Genomic DNA, 21882 nt, shown 5'->3' with positions numbered 1-21882 from the left:
AATATCTATGTCCATGGATGATATTGTTAAAGAACATGTGAAGGAGACAGAGTGGTTGAAGCCTAAAGGTTGATCAGTTGGAAAGAGGGTTAAAGAAGTGAAAGCTTATCAGTGCTGTTGAGGTTTGAGATGGTTTTGTCTGGAAAAGTACAGAATAGGATTCCTTAGCTTCAATGTCAGAGTTTTTGACCCAGCCTCATCAATCAACCAATCAAATGTATTTATAAAGCCCTTCTTACATCAGCTGATGTCACAAAGTGCTGTACAGAAACCCAGCCTAAAACCCCAAACAGCAAAGTGTAGAAGCACAGTGGCTAGGAAAACCTCTCTAGAAAGGCCAGAACCTAGGAAGAAACCTTGAGAGGAACCAGGCTATGAGGGGTGGCCAGACCTCTTCTGGCTGGAGATTATAACAGAACATGGCCAAGATGTTCAAATGTTCATAGATGACAAGCAGTGTCAAATAATAATAATCACAGTGGTTGTCGAGGGTGCAACAGGTCAGCACCTCAGAAGTAAATGTCAGTTGGCTTTTCATAGCCGATCATTGAGAGTATCTCTACCGCTCCTGCTGTCTCTAGAGAGTTGAAAACAGCACGTCTGGTGAACAGGTCAGGCTTCCATAGCCGCAGGCAGAACAGTTGAAACTGGAGCAGCAACGGAGAATCATCACAGTGTTTTTAAATGCCAAAGAATGGAACATGTAGCTGTTGAGTGAAAATATGTGCCAAGTGGCTGGTCCTGTAGTAAGAGGACCTACTGTCAGACTGATTGAGCTTCCATGGCTGGTCCCGTAGTAAGAGGACCTACTGTCAGACTGATGGAGCTTCCATGGCTGGTCCCGTAGTAAGAGGACCTACTGTCAGACTGATAGAGCTTCCATGGCTGGTCCTGTAGTAAGAGGACCTACTGTCAGACTGATGGAGCTTCCATGGCTGGTCCTGTAGTAAGAGGACCTACTGTCAGACTGATGGAGCTTCCATGGTTGGTCCTGTAGTAAGAGGACCTACTGTCAGACTGATGGTGCTTCCATGGTTGGTCCTGTAGTAAGAGGACCTACTGTCAGACTGATGGAGCTTCCATGGCTGGTCCCGTAGTAAGAGGACCTACTGTCAGACTGATGGAGCTTCCATGGCTGGTCCCGTAGTAAGAGGACCTACTGTCAGAACTGGTCTTTCTACTAGTCCTGACATGGTTTCGAGGGCTGTTCAGAAATCTTGCGCCCATAAATGCGCTGTGACAAAGGATACTTTAATATTGAATAAAATATACTTCATAGCTTTCATTGGTAAGGTTATCAACAACTTGGATTGTGTAAAGCAGAAATACCAGGTTGAAAGTTATCTTGTAAACTGCAGCAGAGTTGTTGGGGGTAACGGATGTTACTGTCGGTATGGTTTTTGATAAGCTGGATAACATGGGGGTGGATTGTTTCAGCATGATATAGACCCCAATGTTTGCAAACACAGAAAGGGATCTATTGATAAAGTTTATTGGGGGTGTGGGAGGGTTTTTGGGGAAGGGGAGGGTGTGGTAGAAGTTAATAAGGATTTCTTGGTTTATTTTCTTAGTACAGAATTAGACAGACATGGACCTTAAACATTTGTTTGCGGACCGCCATGATACCATAGGAGGTCTTCATCAACGGACTTCAGTGCAGGTAGTGCCTCATCAGAGAGAGAACATTTCAGTTGCTCTACAGTTTTGAAGCTGAATGTAATGATTATCAGTCCTTTACATGTGTACTAATATTCAGACACATTCAGTTGTTTCTATATTTATCTATATTTCAGGGTTTTCACACGGGGCTTCAAGTAAATAAATATTAGTGCTTGAAAAAGTACTTAAGTCCTTGAATTTGACTTGCCACTGTACGATCCCTGATAATCTTACTATGGTGTGAATGGGAAATACAATTGGTTTTTGTGAGTGAAATAATACAGTGAAGACAAGGTTATTCAGGAGAATGTTTACGTAGGTCTGCCTACAACATACTGAAATCTTGTACTAAATGGCTTTTGAGTCATTTATGCATTTATGTGAATTTAGGAAATCTACTATAGATTAAGTGCATTTATGTTGTGCAATTTAAAATGTGTACTTTGTGTCTAATGTGAATGAATGTTTTGTCAAGGATTAGCTACCTGATCTACTGAAATGAGATAATTGAACAAGAAAAAAGAGAAAATATTTTTACAGAATAAAGTGCCAGAACTGTCAAGAAAATAACTTTTGTGTCCGTTTGTCTTTATTACTACAGGCCGACTCAGATTAAGTCTGAGGCCGGTAACATCAACAGTGAGGACAAACCCAGCCTGCCACTCTCCTTCCACACTGAATAGAAACCTACAGTCACTGGGTCCTGATTGTGACAGTGGAGCTCATTTTGCACTGCAGGATTCAGAGATGGCATCAGTGAAGCTGGAAGGCTGCAGTCAAACACTGGAGCTGAATGTCAACATTAAAGATGAAGAAGAAGAGGAGGAGAAGATTAGAACAACTGTTAGTCATGGTAAGAGCAGGTTCTCTCTATAAGTTATCTTCATAAATTAAACCTCCATAAGTTATGACCCAGTCTATTGCTAGGTTGAATTCTGTAATTCTGACATCACACATCCCCGAAAACCTCAAGACTTCACTGCGAGGCAAAACTTTGTAAAACTTGTACGCCTGCCTTTGCCCACACATTGTCTCAAGAACGTTGAAAATGTTTAATACCCTCAATCACCAAGTTAGGCATACCTCATTTCAAAATAGGCCATGACATCATCACTGTCAATATTGAATTATAATTCTTTGCGTTTTACCAGTGAAATGACCAAGCTGTTTCTGCATGCCAATCGTTCGATCTCAATCAATTTCATGGGAATATGCATTTAAATCTTCTCGAATTACTGTTTGGTTAGCAAATTAGAGCAGATGGTGTTAAATTATATAGACTTCCTGTATTTTGTTTTAATCAAAGCACATTCTGCCTAATGGCGCGCTGTTGAGTTTGAGACGATTCAGCAAACCATTCTAAAATCTCGTAAGAAATGAGGTGTTGTTTTTGTTTTAACAGTAATGTTATGCTATAATATTTGGTTATGTGGACTACTAATTAATCAGTAGGTGATCGTCCAAGACATTGATCTACCTTTACTCAACAAACACCATTGTGGCGGCTCATCGCTCTTGCAGCACTACACCCCTGCAGTCTGCTGCACCGAACTAGTGATTGATACTCACCTAGCCTACTCTTTTGTCTCGGGCAACATTTGGTGATGCAGAAACGAGAGAACATGTTTGGCTGATTTTATGGAAATCTGGGAATATTTGGCCAAGGAAACATTTCTGGTTGGTCTCAAGGAATGTCACACAGGGAGACTTTTTAAAACAGGATTGAGTGAAGTAGCAGCTAATGCTCATGGAGAGCCTCACAATTATTATTATTAACCTTTATTTAACTAGGCAAGTCAGTTAAGAACAAATTATTATTTACAATGACGGCCTACACCGGCCAAACCCAGACAACACTTGGCCAATTGTGCGCCGCCCTATGGGACTCCCAATCACGGCCGGTTGTGATACAGCCTGGAATCTAACCAGGGTGTCTGTAGTGATGCCTCTAGCACTGAGATGCAGTACCTTAGACCGCTGCGCCACTCAGGAGCTCATAAGTTTGATGAAATTCCATTATCTTTCAGTCTAATAGGGCTATATTCTTACTTTTGTAGCTCTTCACCAGTTTCTTGAATGTTTATTGTACATAAATATTAACACAACATGCAACAATTTCAACGATTTTTCTGAGTTACAGTTCATATAAGGGGCAGCAGGTAGCCTGGTGGTTAGAGCGTTGGGCCAGTAACCGAAAGGTTGCTAGATCGAATCCCTGAGCTGACAATCTGTCTTTCTGCCCCTGGACAATGCAGTTAACCCACTGTTCCCCGGTAGGCCGTCATTGTAAATAAGATTTTGTTCTTAACTGACTTGCCTAGTTAAATAAACGTTCAATGTAATAAAAATATATATAATAAGGACATCAGTCAATTGAAATGAATTAGGCCCTAACCTGTAGATTTCACGTGACTGGGCAGGGGTGCAGCCATGTGTGGGCCTTGGAAGGCATAGGTCTTGGCAGCCAGACCCACCCACTTGGGAGCCAGGTCCAGCCAATCAGAATGAGTTTTTACCCACAAAAGGGCTTTATTACAGTCATAAATATAATTCTCTGTCAACAGCTCTGGTCGACATTCCTGCAGTCAGCATGCCAATTGCACGCTCCCTCAAAACTTGAGACATCTGTGGCATTGTGTTGTGTAACAAAACTGTACATTTTTAAAGTGTCCTTTTATTGTCCTCAGCACAAGGTGCAGCTGTGTAATGATTATGCTGTCACACCTGTCAGGTGGATGGGTTATCTTGGCGAAGGAGAAATGCTCACTAACAGGGACGTAAACATATTTGTGCACACAATTTGAGAGAAATAAGCTTTTTGTGTGTATTGGAAAATTTCTGAGATTTTTTATTTCAGCTCATGAAACATGGGACCAACACTTTACATGTTGCGTTTATATTTTTTTCATTGTACAGTCGTGGACAGAAGTTTTGAGAATGACACAAATATACATTTTCACAGAGTCTGCTGCCTCAGTTTGTGTGATGGCAATTTGCATATACTCCAGAATGTTATAAGGAGTGATCAGATGAATTGCAATTAATTGCAAAGTTCCTCTTTGCCATGCAAATGAACTGAATCCCCCAAAAACATTTCCACTGCGTTTCAGCCCTGCCACAAAAGGACCAGCTGACATCATGTCAGTGATTCTCTCGTGAGTGTTGACGAGGACAAGGCTGGAGATCACTCTGTCATGCTGATTGAGTTCGAATAACAGACTGGAAGCTTCAAAGGAGGGTGGTGCTTGGAATCATTGTTCTTCCTCTGTCAACCATGGTTACCTGGAAGGAATCACATACCGTCATCATTGCTTTGCACAAAAAGTGCTTCACAGGCAAGGATATTGCCGCCAGTAAGATTGCACCTAAATCAACCATTTATCGGATCATCAAGAACTTCAAGGAGAGCGGTTCAATTGTTGTGAAGAAGGCTTCAGGGCGCCCAAGAAAGTCCTGCAAGTGCCAGGACCGTCTCCTAAAGTTGATTCAGCTGCGGGATCGGGGCACCACCAGTACAGAGCATGCTCAGGAATGGCAGCAGGCAGGTGTGAGTGCATCTGCACGCACAGTGAGGCGAAGACTTTTGGAGGATGGCCTGGTATCAAGAAGGACAGCAAAGAAGCCACTTCTCTCCAGGAAAAACATCAGGGACAGACTGTTATTCTGCAAAAGGTACAGGGATTGGACTGCTGATGACTGGGGTAAAGTCATTTTCTCTGATGAATCCCCCTTCAGATTGTTTGGGGCATCCGGAAAAAACTTGTCCGGAGAAGACAAGGTGAACGCTACCATCAGTCCTGTGTCATGCCAACAGTAAAGCATCCTGAGACCATTCATGTGTGGGGTTGCTTCTCAGCCAAGGGAGTGGGCTAACTCACAATTTTGCCTAAGAACACAGCCATGAATAAAGAATGGTACCAACACATCCTCCGAGAGCAACTTCTCCCGACCATCCAGGAACAGTTTGGTGACGAACAATGCCTTTTCCAGCATGATGGAGCACCTTGCCATAAGGCAAAAGTGATAACTAAGTGGCTCGGGGAACAAAACATCGATATTTTGGGCCCATGGCCAGGAAACTCCCCTGGCCTTGTGGTCAATCCTCAAGAGGTGGTTGGACAAACAAAACCCACAAATTCTGACAAACTCCAAGCATTGATTATGGAAGAATGGGTTGCCATCAGTCAGGATGTGGCCCAGATGTTATTTGAAAGCATGCCAGGGCGGATTGCAGATGTCTTGAAAAAGAAGGGTCAACACTGCAAATATTGACTCTTTGCATCAGATTCATGTAATTGTCAATTAAAGCCTTTTACACTTGTAATTATACTTCAGTTTTCCATAGTAACATCTGACAAAAATATCTAAAGACACTGAAGCAGCAAATTTGGTGGAAATTAATATTTGTGTCATTCTCAAAACTTTTGGCCACAACTGTAGTTAGGCATAACTGTCCTCTCCATGTTCAGCTGGAATTTAGCCTGAAAAGGATTTGAGAAATATGATATAGGCCTACGTCTCGTTTTGCGCTGCACAGAATATCAGATCTCAACAATGATTGGAGAAGTGTTGAACATAACCAGTAGACTACCACATCCTGATGATTTATATCTGATACATATATATTTAATAATTTTATATATCAAGTTGTAGAAACACCTCAAGGATGATCAATGGAAACAGGATGCACCTGAGCTCAATTTAAAAGTTTGGGGTCACTTAACACCAGTCTCAACGTCAACAGTGAAGAGGCGACTCCGGCATGCTGGCCTTCTAGGCAGAGTAGCAAGGGCCAGTTTTATTGCTTCTTTAATCAGCACCACAGTTTTCAGCTGTGCTAACATAATTGCAAAAGGGTTTTGTAATGATCAATTAGCCTTTTAAAATGATAAACTTGGATTAGCTAACACAACATGCCTTTGGATCACAGGAGTGATGGTTGCTGATAATGGGCCTATGTAGATATTCCATTTTAAAAAATCATCAGTTTCCAGCTACAATAGTAATTTACAACAATAACGATGTCTACACTGTATTTCTGATCAATTTGATGTTATTTTAATGGCGGCCAAAAAACAGTGCTTTTCTTTCAAAACAAGGACATTTCTAATTGAGCCCAAACTTTTGAAAACTTTTCTGGTTAGAGCCAGTTTGCGCTGTTCTGGGAAGGGAGTAGTACACAGCATTGTACGAGATCTTCAGGCGTTTCCAGCTACAATAGTCATTAACAATGTCTACACTGTATTTCGGATCAATTTGACATTTTTTTAATGGACAAGAAATGTACTTTTCTTTCAAAAACAAGGACATTTCTAAGTGACCCCAAACTTTTGAATAGTAGTGTATTTTATTTTATTTTTTATCTTTCTTTTTTTAACCTTTATTTAACCAGGCAAGTTAGTTAAGAACAAATTCTCATTTTCAATGACGGCCTAGGAACAGTGGGTTAACGGCCTTGTTCAGGGGCAGAACCACAGATTTTTACTTTGTCAGCTCGGGGATTCGATATTGCAACCTTTCAGTTGCTCTAACCACTAGGCTACCTGTCACCCGGTATGGCCAGAAGAGGACTGGTCACCGCTCTGAGCCTGGTTCCTCTCTAGGTTTCTTCCTAGGGAGTTTTTTTGTGGCCACTGTGCTTCTACATCTGCATAGGTTGCTCTTTGGGGATTTTAGGCTGGGTTTCTGTTAAGCATTTTGTGACAACTGCTGATGTAAAAAGGGCTTCATAGAATACATTTGATTGACATGTATATCACACCAACTGACTGGTTCTTCTGATGTTGTTCACACAGGAGACCATGTTGAGACATTCTCTACATCCAGAGAGCAACAGCAGGAAGATCACAGAGCTAAGCGGTCTCACCACTGCCCACATTGTGTGGAGATTTTCCCATTTCTATCAAAGCTAAAAATACACCTAAAAATACACACAGGAGAGAAGCCTTACTCCTGCTCTGACTGTGGGGCGAGTTTCTCTCGACTGGATACCTTAAAAACACACCAACGTATACATACGGGAGAGAAGCCTTACTACTGCCCTGACTGTGGGGAGAGATTTTCTCAAAAGACCAACTTAAAAGCACACCAACAAATACATACAGGAGAGAAGCCTTACTCCTGCTCTGAATGTGGAAAAAGGTTCTCCCGATCAGAAAACTTAAAATCACATGAACGTATACATACAGGAGAGAAGCCTTACTCCTGCTCTGACTGTGGAAAATGCTTCAAAACATCAACTGGGCTAACAGTTCATCAGAAAACACACACAGTAGAGAAGTCTTACTTCTGCTCTGACTGTGGAAAATGCTTCAAAACATCATCTGAGCTAAAAGTTCATCAGAGAACACATACAGGAGAAAAGCCTTACTCCTGTTCTGACTGTGTAAAATGCTTCAAAACATCAACGGTGCTGAAACTTCATCAGCGAACACACACAGGAGAGAAGCCTTACTCCTGCTCTGACTGTGGGGCGAGTTTCTCTCGACTGGATACCTTAAAAACACACCAACGTATACATACAGGAGAGAAGCCTTACTACTGCCCTGACTGTGGGGAGAGATTCTCTCAAAAGACCAACTTAAAAACACACCAACAAATACATACAGGAGAGAAGCCTTACTCCTGCTCTGATTGTGGGAAGAGTTTCTCCCTATCGGGTACCTTGAAATCACATGAACGTATACATACAGGAGAGAAGCCTTACTACTGCTCAGACTGTGGAAAATGTTTCTCCCGATCGGGTACCTTGAAATCACATGAACGTATACATACAGGAGAGAAGCCATACTCCTGCTCTGAATGTGTAAAATGCTTCAAAACATCGACTGAGCTAAAACTTCATCAGAGAACACACACAGGAGAGAAGCATTACCCCTGCTCTGACTGTGGAAAATGCTTCAAAACATCAACTGAGCTAAAACTTCATCAGAGAACACACACAGGAGAGAAGCCTTACTTCTGCTCTGATTGTGGGAAGCGTTTCTCTCACCATAGCAACTTAAAAACACACCAACGTATACATTAAGGAGATAAACCTCATCAGTTCTCTGACCAGCTAAGAATAAAGTCACTCCATCACTTAATTCTCATCTCATAAAAGAAGTTGAAATGGAACAAATGAAGAAAGTGTAGAAAACTGTACAGAGGAAAGGGAATGTTAGCCTCTGTGTGCACCTTGTCAGTGTGCACCTTGTCAGTTTTAGTGTGTTTTGTTTTGTTAGCTTCTACTGTAAATATTTGCCCTTAGTGTTGAATACCCTCTGTGAGGCTTCTCATTTTGAAAACTAACACTAGTCTGCCAATTGACTGGGTGGTACTGCTTCCCTCTCAGCCTGGTCTGACTCTGTCTGTGGGGAGAGTTTCAACTGGGCAGCTTAAAAACACACCAACGTTTACACGTAGGAGAGAAGCCTTACTCCTGCTCTGTGGAAGGGTGGGCGTGTATCTCAAACGTCTAGCCGAAGGATGCGTCTTTGAATCTCATCACGGACGTCTTTAGCATTTTAGCTAATTAGCAACTTTGCAACTACTTAATACTTTTTAGCTATTACTTAGCATGTTAGCTTAGCATGCAACTACTTAGCATGTTAGCTAACCTTTCCCCTAAACCCTTTAACTCTACCTTAAACCCCTCACCCCTAACCTAGCTAACGTTAGCAACAACAAATTGGAATTCGTAACATATCATACATATTACAAGTCCGTAACATATTGTATGAATAGCAATCCTTAAAATAACATACGAATTGTAATTCTTAACATACGATACGTCCTACAAGTCGTATTATACTGAACAACAATCTAAACGCAACAATTTCAAAGATTTACAGTTCGTATAAGGAAATCAGTCAATTGAAATAAATAAATGAGGCCCTAATCTATGGATTTCACATTACTGGGCAGGGGCTCAGCCATGGGTGGGACTTGAGAGGGCATAGGCCCACTTGGGAGCCAGGCCCAGCCATTCAGAATGAGTTTTTCCCCACAAAAGGTCTTTATTACAGACAGAAATACTACTCAGCCCCCCTCAGACAGGAGGTCCTGGGCTGCCGTGGTTACATGTGATCTGCAGTTGTGAGGCCGGTTGGATGTACTGCCAAATTCTCTAAAAGGACGTTAGAGGTGGCTTATGGTAGAGATATAAATATTGAGTTCTCTGGCAACAGCTCTGGTGGACATTCCTGCAGTCATCATGAGAATTGCACATTCCCTAAACTTGAGACATCTGTGACATTGTGTTGTGTGGCCTTTTATTGTCCCCCAGCACAAGGTGCACCTGTGTAATGATAATGCTGTTTTATCAGCATCTTGATATGCCACACCTGTCAGGTGGATGGATTATCTTGACAAAGGCTGAAATGCTCATTAACAGGGATATTAACAAAGTTGTACACAACATTTGAGAGACATTAGCTTTTTGTGCAAATGGAACATTGCTGGATTTTTTTATTTCAGCTCATGAAACCAACACTTTACTTGTTTAGTTTATTTACTGTGATAGTCCAATGAAATAGTCCTAACATACTAAATGGAGTGGCACTGAAGTTTTTTGTATAATATAAAACGTTTTGCTCTGAGACCAGGTTGTGGCACTGCAGTATTCTGTGGGAAGGAGCTAGTATACCCTTTTTAATTTTTTTATTGAACCTTTGTTTAACTAGGCAAGTCAGTTAAGAACCAATTCTTATTTACAATGGTGGCCTAGTAACAGTGGATTAACTGCCTTGTTCAGAGTCAGAACAACAGATTTTTACCTTGTCAGCTCGGGGATTTGATCTAGCAACCTTTTGGTTACTGGCCCAACGCTCTAACCACTAGGCTACCTTCCACCCCTAACATGTATCAGATAGAGATGGTGTGATGATCACTTTTCACCATTAGTTTGGGGGGGATTGTTTTACAACTTTATTTAATGATACAAAGTTTATGAAATGAATACATGTGTTTATTAATTGTCTTTAAAGCTACATGAGTTATTTTAGTTACTGATCATGAATGTGTTTGGATAACTGCATTGAAGCAAACTTGATTGATCTGCCAATGAAAAATTAAGTTACATGAATATGTACTGGTCAACCTCTTCTCTTTAGTATTCAGTTCTTCATATTAGATCTGACAGTATGAATGGTTCTTGTGGTTGTATTCAGTTCTTCATATTAGATCTGACAGTATGAATGGTTGTTATGGTTGTATTCAGTTCTTCATATTAGATCTGACAGTATGAATGGTTCTTATGGTTGTATTCAGTTCTTCATATTAGATCTGACAGTATGAATGGTTCTTATGGGCTGAGTGCCTGGAGTGTTTTTGTATGACTACAGTCAGGAGTTCTCTCTGACCCTGTGATGTCACCAGCACATTAAGTACATTCATCTTAAGATAGCCAGGTGAGACAACCACATATCACAGTAAATACATTTCTCCTCAATTTGTCAGTGTCACATTATTATTACTATTATTATTATTTGTATTATTATTGTTATTATTTGTTTTGTTTTTTGGGGGGGGGGGGTTGTCTTTAAAGACATAGGGTTTCAGACCTTTTCGGGCAGATGGGCAGGGACTCTGCTGTCCTAGCATCAGAGGGAAGCTGGTGCCACCATTGGGGTGCCAGGACAGAGAAGTGCTTTGACTGGGCTGAGAGGGACCTTGACCTCCTGTAGCAGTGGGACGGCCATGAGACCAGAGGTGGCAGAACTGAGTGCTCGGGTTGGGATACAGGGTTTGAGCATAGCCTGAAGGTAGAGATGGGGCAGTTCTTGCTATACCGTAAGTAAACACCATTGTCTTGTAGTGGATGTGAACTTCGACTGGAAGCCAGTGGAATGTATGGAGAAGCAGAGTGACATGGGGGAACTTTGGAAGGTTAAACATCCAGACGGACTGCAGTGTTCTAGATAAGTTCAGTGGCGACCCATCATTCAGGGCAGGTGAGCCACCTTTTTGAGCCCCACAATTTTAGCGATAAAAAAGTGTGAAAAAAATGATCTGTTTGCAAATAATGTAAAAAAAAAAACAACACATATATAATTGAGTTATTAATAAAGCCGCATACAAACATGGTCTCTTTTTTGTTTTGTTGAGTAAGGCAGCTCCAAAATGCAGGTGTTTCAGCCTAGCTCATTGCTTTCTGTGGAGGTGGGGCAAGCCAGCAGAAAATACGGAGCGTTGTGCCGTGATTGGCTCAGTGTTCTGTCATTCATGGGGACAATACGTCACTGCCAAGCCTAAGGGTAGAACTTGAAAATTCAAGCCCCTTGGGTGCTGCCATAGAGTTACATTAGAAGTGCCCATCCAAGAAGGCTCAAGGTCATTGTCCATAGATAAAATTACGTCAAATCATTTTATATCTACAGTCGCTTTGATTGGACTGATCATGTCAACATCATACTGTCAAAATCTGAGCTAGCAGTCATCATCATGAATCAAGTCGACAATCTACTGGCAAATCCTTTTTAATCTTTGTCATATGAAGAGAAATATTGAGAAATTATAGATAAAACGTATCGGTGCTCATCTGCATTTTGAACTTTCATCCAACTCGGAATTGTAAATTGGGAACTCGGGCCTCTTTCTACAGCTACTACCTGAAGATCACTGACGTCATCATGATTCAATTTTTTTCCCCCTTCGAGTTCCCAGTTGTCTTGAAAGCACCATAAATCCAGAGAATGCCAGACTTTGATGACACAGTTTGATGACAGAATATGCCCATTAAGGACTGCTGCGTCACCTTCCTGTTCAAGTGAGCACAGCACAACAAGGTGAGTCCAAAAATGTCTTGTCTGCTGCTGCATAAATGATGTAACATGCCAGGGAGATGTGTATACTGTAGCTAAGAAAGTAATACGTTGTGTATGTTGTGTAGTAAGATGTTAGTAGCCCATGTGCCTCACCCTAATCATTTGGTCTATTTTCACCTCTTAATTTTGCCTAGTTCTGACTTGGTGGTTCACATGTACCCTATAACCTGTTTTTGAGAAATGTAATAATTGAATATTGTAATAATTTTAATTGTCTGCTTATATGCCCCTTAACACTTTTCACGAGTCACCAACCCTGATCCGGTAGCACCCCCCCCCCCACTGAGTAGCATAGCTAGCATAGCGTCACAAGTAACTTGTAGCATCTAAATATCATTAAATCACAAGTCCAAGACACCAGATGAAAGATACAGGTCTTGTGAATAAAGCCACCATTTCAGATTTTTTAAATGTTTTACAGGGAAGACACAATATGTAAATCTATTAGCTAACCACGTTAGCAAAGGACACGATTTTTTTACTCCCAACAGCTTTTTCCTGCGTCAGTAGCTATCACTAATTCGACTAAATAAAAATATATATAGCCACTAACCAAGAAACAACTTCATAAGATGACAGTCTGATAACATATTTATGGTATAGCATAGTTTTTTCTTTGAAAAATGTGCATTTTTCAGGTATAAATCACAGTTCTACATTGCAGCTGCAATCTGAAATAGTGCTGACCCAGCCAGAACAATTACAGAGACCAACGTCATATAACGAATTACTCATCTTAAAACATTTCAGAAAAATACACAGCGTACAGATATTGAAAGCCCAACATCTGGTGAATCCAAACAATATTTCAGATTTATTAAATGTTTTATAACGAAAACAAAATGTAGCGCTAAATTAGCATAGCTATACCAGGCAGATTCGGCTAGGCGCCCACGGCCAGTTCACATGCACAACAAATATGATATAACATCGTAAATTGGGTCTTACTATGGCTGATCTTTCATCAGAATGTTGATCAAAGTGTCCTTTGTCAAGATGAGTCGTTGGTTCCGTTCAGAATTGTTCCTTTCCCACTCCATTTAGCACAGGTACTGGTCGAGTGGCACGGATCTCTCAAACGTAAATAAAATCAGACAACGGAACACCACAAAACTCCCGAAAAAATTCAAATAATCTGATTAAACTATATTGAAAAAACATACATTACGATGATCTGGTCACATGTATCAAACAAACTTCGAGACGGAGATAGTTTTCATCCATAATGGCCGCACAACAGAAGACAATCGCAGCTACAAGTCGCACGATTTAGACAACCGGAAGTTGTCGGTCACGCCAAAGAATTAGCTCTCATTTCACGTCAGTCCCAGATAAACAAGATATTTTTCCTCTGACGTCCTCTTGACACCCAGAGGAAGGCCAATGAGGTGTGTTTCGGGTCATAGGGGGCACGACCATATATAGGCAGAGCGTTGAAGCTGGCATACACATCTTGCTTTTTTCTTCTTGGTCATGGAAAGTGCTGTCAAATGACTTCTGTATCACTCAGAGACAAAATTGAAACGGTTTTAGAAACTAGAGATTGTTTTCTTTCCAATGGTATTATTTATATGCATATAGTAAGAGCAATAATTGAATAAGAGGCAGTTTAATCTGTAGAGCAAATTATGCTAATGGGAAAATAGCACCCCCTGTATTCTCAAGAAGTTAATTTATCCTACGGTTCTGACTTGGTGTACAGGGAGAACACTGTAAGAACGGCCCATGTTCTGAATTTTGTCGCTGTGCATTTCAAAAGTGGTGAACAAATAGTTATATTGACTACGTCCGTCCTAGCTCGCTCATTAATGTCTTAATCGAAATTACGGTTTGCCTCCTATCCGCTTGTCGTCCCCTTATGCCATAGTTTGTACATATCAATTGTAAGTAGAAACCACATTTGTTAAAGCAAGTCAGCCATGTTTTTTTTTTAAATGAGGCTGAATGAACTGTTTCGTTGCCAGACAAGGCTCCGCTGATAGCCAGGTGTAGCAGTGGTAAGTTGTTTGGACTATGCTTCTCGGTCAGCTTTATGTAACAGTTTGTGGGCACCCTTTCTCACCGTTATAGTGCAATTAATGTATTGTTTAGTAATGTGTTGTGTAGTGGCTTTGCTGGCATGCATCCCACTTTTTTATTTAATCTTTATTTAAGAGTTAAGAAGAAATTCTTATTTACAATGACGGCCAAACCCGGACGATGCTTGGCCAATTGTGCGCTTCCCTATGGCACTCCCAATCACGGTCGGATGTGATTTAGCCTGGATTCGAACCAGGGACTGTAGTGATGCCTCTTGCACTGAGATGCAGTGCCTTAGACCCCTGCGCCACTCGGGAGCCTTTAAAAGGTTTGCGCCCAACGTGGGGCAGGAGTTTGACGTCACAAGCGGGGAGCCCAGCCAACAGAGACTTGAGAAATGTGTTGGTACTCTTCTCCAGATCTGTGCCTCGCCACAAACCTGTCTCGAAGCTCGACGGACAATTTCTTTGATTTCATTGCTTGGTTTTTGCTCTGACATGCACTGTCAACTGTGGGACCTTATATATACAGGTGTGTTCCTTTTCCAAACATGTCCAATCATTTGAATTTACCACAGGTGGATTCCAGTCAACTTGTAGAAACATCTCAAGGATGATCAATGGAAACCGGATGCACTTGAGCTCAATTTGGCGTCTCAGAGCAAAGGGTCTGAATACTTACCAAATAAGGTATAAATTTGCTAAAATTTCTAAAAACCTGTTTTCGGTTTATCATTATGGGCTATTGTGTTTATATTGACAAGGGGAAAAATGCATTTAATCAATTTTCGAATAAGGCTGTAACGTAACAAAATGTGGAAAAAGTCACGGGCTCTTATATAATGGCCTGTATATGCTTCAAACAGATGTAAGGTTCTGAAATGGTAAACACAATGACATAATGGAAAATGCATGTCCAATGGTTATCTCTGTATTAGTATTACCCACATTAAAACACCAACAGTGGGGAGGACAAGAATTTGATACACTGCTGATTTTGCAGGTTTTCCTAATTACAAAGCATGTAGAGGTCTGTAATTTTTATCATAGGTACACTGAATCTAAAACAAAGAGACGGAATCTAAAACAAAAATCCAGAAAATCACATTGTATGTTTTTTAAGTAATTAATTTGCATTTCCACCTCCATGCTGAATAAAATTCCATTTAGTAAGTAACCATCTGTCTTAGGTAAGTTTTTCTGGTTACATATCACACTATTTTGAGAGTCCCGGATTTATATTTACTATGTTACATCTAGTCTATGAGACGAGGCTGCACCTTAACCTACATTATAAACACGCAGGTCAAGAGGTGTGTTTTCCCTTCAACATCTGAATGTGGCATAAGCTCACCCACCTCACATCATGAATCTAAAATAGTTAATGACTTTGGCTGTGAGTGACGGGAAAAAATCAGACTAAGGCAATTACTTGAATAATTCAAAGGATGTTTTATTTACAAACTTGATAACCAAATTGTCATTTTTTTTATTGACTTCGCTATGAACTGAACTGCAGTACCGAAAATGCCCTCTGAGCACAGTGGAAAGCATGCTGATAGACTGGAAGCCTGCCCCCTTGATCCGAGAAGGGTGTAATTGCAGACCGCAATTAGGGGAGTTCTCTGATATCGGGTGTTTCATGATATCTAGTTTACACCAATTGATGCTCCCCATTGGTTTGTGTCCGTTTCTTTTGCGTTGGGACAACAGTTGTTGACAAATGTAGCATTGTAGCTAAAACTAACCCTTTTCCTCACCTTAATCTCAGTCTCCTAACCGCCACGTTAGTTATCCAAACCTGCATGGTAAACAAATCCCTAACCCTCACCCTTTTCCTAACCTTAACCTCAGACTCCTAACCTGCCAAGCTAATTCTCCTAACATGCCACTTTAATTATCCTAACCTGCCACTTTAATTATCCTAACCTGTTATGTATGCTATGTTCCTAGTTAAATAAATACTTATTTTTTTAAACAAATTGTGTCCATCAGTTTCATAACACCGGAACTGACCAATGGCGTGTATCAATTGTTATTATAACAGGGAACATCCACATCAAGAAACTGTACAGTCGTGGTCAAAAGTTTTGAGAATGACACAAATATTAATTTCCACAAAGTTTGCTGCTTCAGTGTCTTTAGATATTTTTGTCAGATGTTACTATGGAATACTGAAGTATAATTACAAGCATTTCATATGTGTCAAAGGCTTTTATTGACAATTACATGAAGTTGATGCAAAGAGTCAATATTTGCAGTTTTGGCCCTTCTTTTTCTAAGACTTTTGCAATCTGCCTTGGCATGCTGTCAATTAACTTCTCGGCCATATCCTGACTGATGGCAGCCCATTCTATGCTTGGAGTGTGTCAGAATGTGTGGGTTTTTGTTTGTCCACCCGCCTCTTGTGGCTTGACCACAAGTTCTCAATGGGATTAAGGTCTGGGGAGTTTCCTAGCCATAGACCCAAAATATTGATGTTTTGTTCCCCGAGCCACTTAGTTATCTCTTTTGCCTTATGGCAAGGTGCTCCATCATGCTGGAAAAGGTATTGTTCGTCACCAAACTGTTCCTGGATGGTTGGGAGAAGTTGCTCTCAGAGGATGTGTTGGTACCATTCTTTATTCATGGCTGTGTTCTTAGGCACAATTGTGAGTGAGCTAATCCCTTGGCTGAGAAGCAACCCCACACATGAATGGTCTCAGGATGCTTTACTGTTGGCATGCCACAGGACTGATGGTAGCGCTCACCTTGTCTTCTCTGGACAAGCTTTTTCCGGATGCCCCAAACAATCGGAAAGGGGATTCATCAGAGAAAATGACTTTACCCCAGTCATCAGCAGTCCATTCCCTGTACCATTTGCACAATATCAGTCTGTCCCTGATGTTTTTCCTGGAGAGAAGTGGCTTCTTTGCTGCCCTTGACACCAGGCCATCCTCCAAAAGTCTTTGTCTCACTGTGCGTGCAGATGCACTCACACCTGCCTGCTGCCATTCCTGAGCAAGCTCTGTACTGGTGGTGCCCCGATCCCGCAGCTGAATCAACTTTAGGAGACGGTCCTGGCGCTTGCTGGACTTTCTTGGGTGCCCTGAAGCCTTCTTCACAACAATTGAACCGCTCTCCTTGAAGTTCTTATGATCCGATAAATGGTTGATTTAGGTGCAATCTTACTGGCAGCGATATCCTTGCCTGTGATGCCCTTTTTGTGCAAAGCAATGATGACAGCACATGTTTCCTTGCAGGTAACCATGATTGACAGAGGAAGAACAAGGATTCCAAGCACCACCCTCCTTTTAAAGCTTCCAGTCTGTTATTTGAACTCAATCAGCATGACAGAGTGATCTCCAGCCTTGTCCTCGTCAACACTCACACCTGTGTTAACGAGAGAATCACTGACATGTCACCTGGTCCTTTTGTGTCAGGGCTGAAATGCAGTGAAAATGTTTTTTGGGGATTCAGTTAATTTGCATGGCAAAGAGAGTCTGCAATTAATTGCAATTAATCTGATCACTCTTCATAGCATTCTGGAGTATATGCAAATTGCCATCATACAAACTGAGGCAGCAGACTGTGAAAATCTATATTTGTGTCATTCTCAAAACTTTTGGCCACGACTGTACAGTAGTTCTCCTACTGGGTGGCGCGGGGAATAGTTGAAAGAGCAATTGGTGCTGAGGAAGCTATGACAGTGGATGCCCCGCAACCTGTTGAGATTCCTGACGTCGTTCACCAGTTGAAGGATACCGATTGTAAAGATGAATTGTATGTGCGGCTGAAAGGTTTTTGGGAGTTCAGGAATTAACATTGGAAGCATTGCAGGCAGTGGTTGAAAAAGTACCTAATTGTCATATGTGAGTAAAAGTAAAGATACTTGAGTCCTTTCCTATCAAGGTAAAAGTGAAAGCCACTCAGTAAAATACTACTTGAGTAAAAGTCTAAAAGTATTTGGTTTAGGCGGTCAGATGCCGAACAGTTGCTATACCAAGTGGTGATGCAGCGTCAAAACGTCATCAGAGCGCGCAACAGGACATTGTACTGTCTACACTCGGTTTGTTGTTTACATTAAAACATTTTCATTAAATCAATTTTAATCCGAACAAACGTTTTGTTGCTAAGGATTCCACGACGCGGTTAGCCTTTACGGCTGGGACTGCAAGTTTGTGTTCCTTTGTTTTGCGTGGATTCAGTGAGTGCTAGCTGGCTGTACTACAGGCACCTGTCGTCGTCGTGGGAAAGACTCATTGTTATCTTTTGGTAAAACACCTGGTTGCAGGAGATCCTGAGGGAAATCGACGAGTATCAACAGCTTTACGCTATGGAGGAACAACATACTCCTTCGTGGAAAGATCCGACCACCTCACAAAATTACTTTAACCCGACAAAAAAAAGAAAAACAGATTCATCTACAGACACGGACGATTTACTTAGCAGGGCTGAAGGGGGGGTTTGGAGATCAGCCAGAGTGTAATTCTCACGCTCCAAAGAGAAAAACAAGACACTCACAGCCAAGGTAAAAATCCACGATTCCAACATGGATTGTCTACTCAGGGAAAACAGGGTGATGGAGTCGCTACTAGACATGCGTGAAAATCTATTTTTTTCTGGGATTCCTGAGGACGCATCCAATAATCCAGAGGGCGTGATCAGAGAATTCATGCAATCCACCTTGAAACTTCCTATAGAGTCTGTAAACAAGGTGGCTTTCCACCGAATACACAGACTTGGAGCTCGGAGCGACAAGACCAAGGGTCCCCGACCGATCATCGCAAAATGTGAACACTACCAAAGAAAAGGAGCTGATCAAAAGCAGAGGAAGGGAGTTTAAAGGGACCAAATTCGGTCTCAATGACCAATTTCTAAGGGAGATAAACGAACGTCGTAAGAGACTGTATCCGGTACAAAGACAACAAAGGAAGGGTGGTAGGCGTGCCTTTATCATTGTGGACCAACTCTTTATAGATGGACAGCTATTCTGAGAGAGCTCCATAACACCGTGGCTGTACTAAATTCTACAGGGACTTCAGGTTACGAGAAAAAAATAGAAGGTATGGGAACTGTAAAATTATCTGAACATTATGAAGTGGATATGAACACACACATACTCAATTACATGCTTGCTTACACATACGGACTTATACATACACACACACACACCTGATCTCTCTCTCTCTCTCTCTCTCTTTTCTCATCTCTTCTCTCCCTTTCTCTCTCGTTGAGAACTGTTTTATAATTTAATGTGTTTATTGTTTGTCCATCTTTTTTATGTATTTGTCTACACGTTTATATATGTTTACAACAAGCAAGGGGAAGATATCAGAATAGGGGCATTGGGGAATAATAACATATTGTACGGAAAACATTTGTTCTGTAGTGAAGTCGTCTCTAGAGTAATGCAAGGTCTCTTCATGATCATGTGAAACGTCAACTGCTATGGAAATGCTGGGTTATATTTTTCAATTATGTTAAAGGTAATTATGATGCAACTATGATGGTGATATGATATGGATTACAATTATCATCATGAATATCAAGGCTATACGCACTACTTGTTACACACACAGACACTCAACCATGCACATTGGCAGAGTTATTATTTATTTGGACATCACAGATTATAGTCTTACTCTTATACAGACATTGTACACACTCTCACTATATCCCATCCAATATCATACACATCAACCCACTCAGATTTGCCACACACATAATATCTTGTCTCAATTTTCTAACATCTGTGGCATTGGCTCACAGGCAAACAGGCAAGGGAATAAAACAAATATTGCTGGAACCTATTTCTTGAATTGTAAATATCAGACATTTGAAAGCTCTAGTTTTGACCTTCATAATACCTCTGATGGCAGTAACTTTACAAAGACAAATTATGGTCAATTTTGACTGAGAATAGTATCCAGTTACAGTAAGGGGTGAAATAAGTGTAGCCAGTTATAATTGTAATGGTTTAGCAGTTTATAAAAAAAGATCCGTCTTTACATGGCTAAAAGAAAAGGAATATAACGTATACTGTTTACAGGAAACTCACTCTACATCCTTAGATGAATATAACGTATACTGTTTACAGGAAACTCACTCTACATCCTTAGATGAAGTTGCGTGGGAAAAAGGAATGGGGAAAGGGTGTGATGACATTAATTAACAATCATTTCGATCTGAATGTGCAAATAATCAGGAATGATTTGCAAGGAAGGTGGATCCTTTTGAATATGAAAGTGGACGAAAAAGAGATTTGGCTCATTAATTTATATGGTCCAAATCAGGATGATCCACATTTCTTCGAGAACATTTATACCAATTTATTGAACTTACAGGCAACAGATGATCTAATCATTATGGTAGGAGACTATAACACAGTGTTAAGTACCTCAATGGACAGTAAAGCTAATCACTCTACAAACTATCATCACCGTGCCCTTAAGGAAATCAGAAATATTATGGACACATTAGAAATAGTGGATATTTGGAGACTAAAAAACCCCAACCTAGTGAGATATACATGGAGGAGACTTAATCAAGCTAGTCGTCTTGACTACTTTCTTGTCTTTTTCTCTCTTGCATCAAAGGTTTAAAAAGTTTTAATAGGAGACAGAATGCGATCGGATCATCATCTAATTGGCAATCACATAACTCTTATATGTTTTCCACGTGGACGTGGATTTTGGAAATTTAATCAAAGTTTACTGGAGGACAACTTATTTTTAACTAAGACAAAAGAATTTATAACTGATTTTTTTCCAGTATAATATAGGTTCAGCAAATCCGTTTGCTGTTTGGTATACCTTTAAATGTACCTTCAGGGGTCATTCAATTCAATATTCATCAATAATAAAAAAGCAGTTTCTGGCTAAAGAGCCAAGACTAACAAGGGAAATCCATGAACTAATAGTACAGGTAGATAGCAATAAAAAGGATACTACAGAGATACAAAATAAGTTAGAGGAAAAACAAAAAGAACTTGAGGAACTTATTCAAGAACGATCTAATGTAATCTATTACAAAAATAAAGCAAACTGGATGGAATATGGAGAAAAATGCACAAAATTCTTCCTGAATCTCCAATACAGGAACGCTAACAAAAATAATTTGCAGAAACTCGTTACTGAAGACGGAGTCATCTATGATTCTCCGAATTATATTTTAAAAGAGGAAGCTACTTATTTTAGGCAGATGTTCTCTTTTCCATCTCATCCTTTCCCGCTGAATGAAGATTATGGTAAGGAATTCTTTCCAAATAATATAAAAAAATGGAAAATTAACAAATGTACAGAAAGATCAGTGCAAAGGCCAAATTACAGAGGAAGAACTTTTTGAAGCAATTAAATCCTTTCAGTCTGGAAAAAACCCAGGGCTTGATGGCATACCTGTAACGATCGTCGGATGAGGAA

General features: G+C 40.6%; 3 protein-coding genes across 4 annotated transcripts in view; 2 read left to right on the top strand and 1 right to left on the bottom strand.

Moving 5' to 3' along the window:
* LOC139533057 (zinc finger protein 135-like) overlaps positions 1–21882 on the bottom strand; it is a 545377-nt gene that overhangs the window by 386240 nt on the left and 137255 nt on the right. The window lies entirely within an intron of this gene.
* LOC139533073 (zinc finger protein 135-like) overlaps positions 1–21882 on the top strand; it is a 165486-nt gene that overhangs the window by 20198 nt on the left and 123406 nt on the right. The window lies entirely within an intron of this gene.
* LOC139533067 (zinc finger protein 135-like) lies at positions 1536–10729 on the top strand. Its single transcript, XM_071331293.1, has 2 exons — positions 1536–2512; positions 7455–10729. The coding sequence occupies exons 1-2, from the start codon at positions 2407–2409 to the stop codon at positions 8684–8686; spliced, it is 1338 nt and encodes a 445-aa protein (XP_071187394.1). The 5' UTR covers positions 1536–2406; the 3' UTR covers positions 8687–10729.

The sequence above is a fragment of the Salvelinus alpinus genome, chromosome 10, assembly GCF_045679555.1.
Source record: "Salvelinus alpinus chromosome 10, SLU_Salpinus.1, whole genome shotgun sequence".
In the NCBI taxonomy this organism is placed as follows: Eukaryota; Metazoa; Chordata; class Actinopteri; order Salmoniformes; family Salmonidae; genus Salvelinus; species Salvelinus alpinus.
The sequence above is the reverse complement of the archived record's forward strand: the minus strand, read 5'-3'. Positions and strand labels throughout refer to the sequence as shown.

What these genes read in the sequence shown, in the direction of transcription:
- LOC139533067 (XM_071331293.1), top strand. Translation starts at nt 2,407, where the DNA reads ATGGCATCAGTGAAGCTGGAAGGCTGCAGTCAAACACTGGAGCTGAAT. An exon ending in TAGAACAACTGTTAGTCATG is followed by an intron (nt 2,513 to 7,454) that starts GTAAGAGCAGGT and finishes TTGTTCACACAG; the next exon opens with GAGACCATGTTGAGACATTC.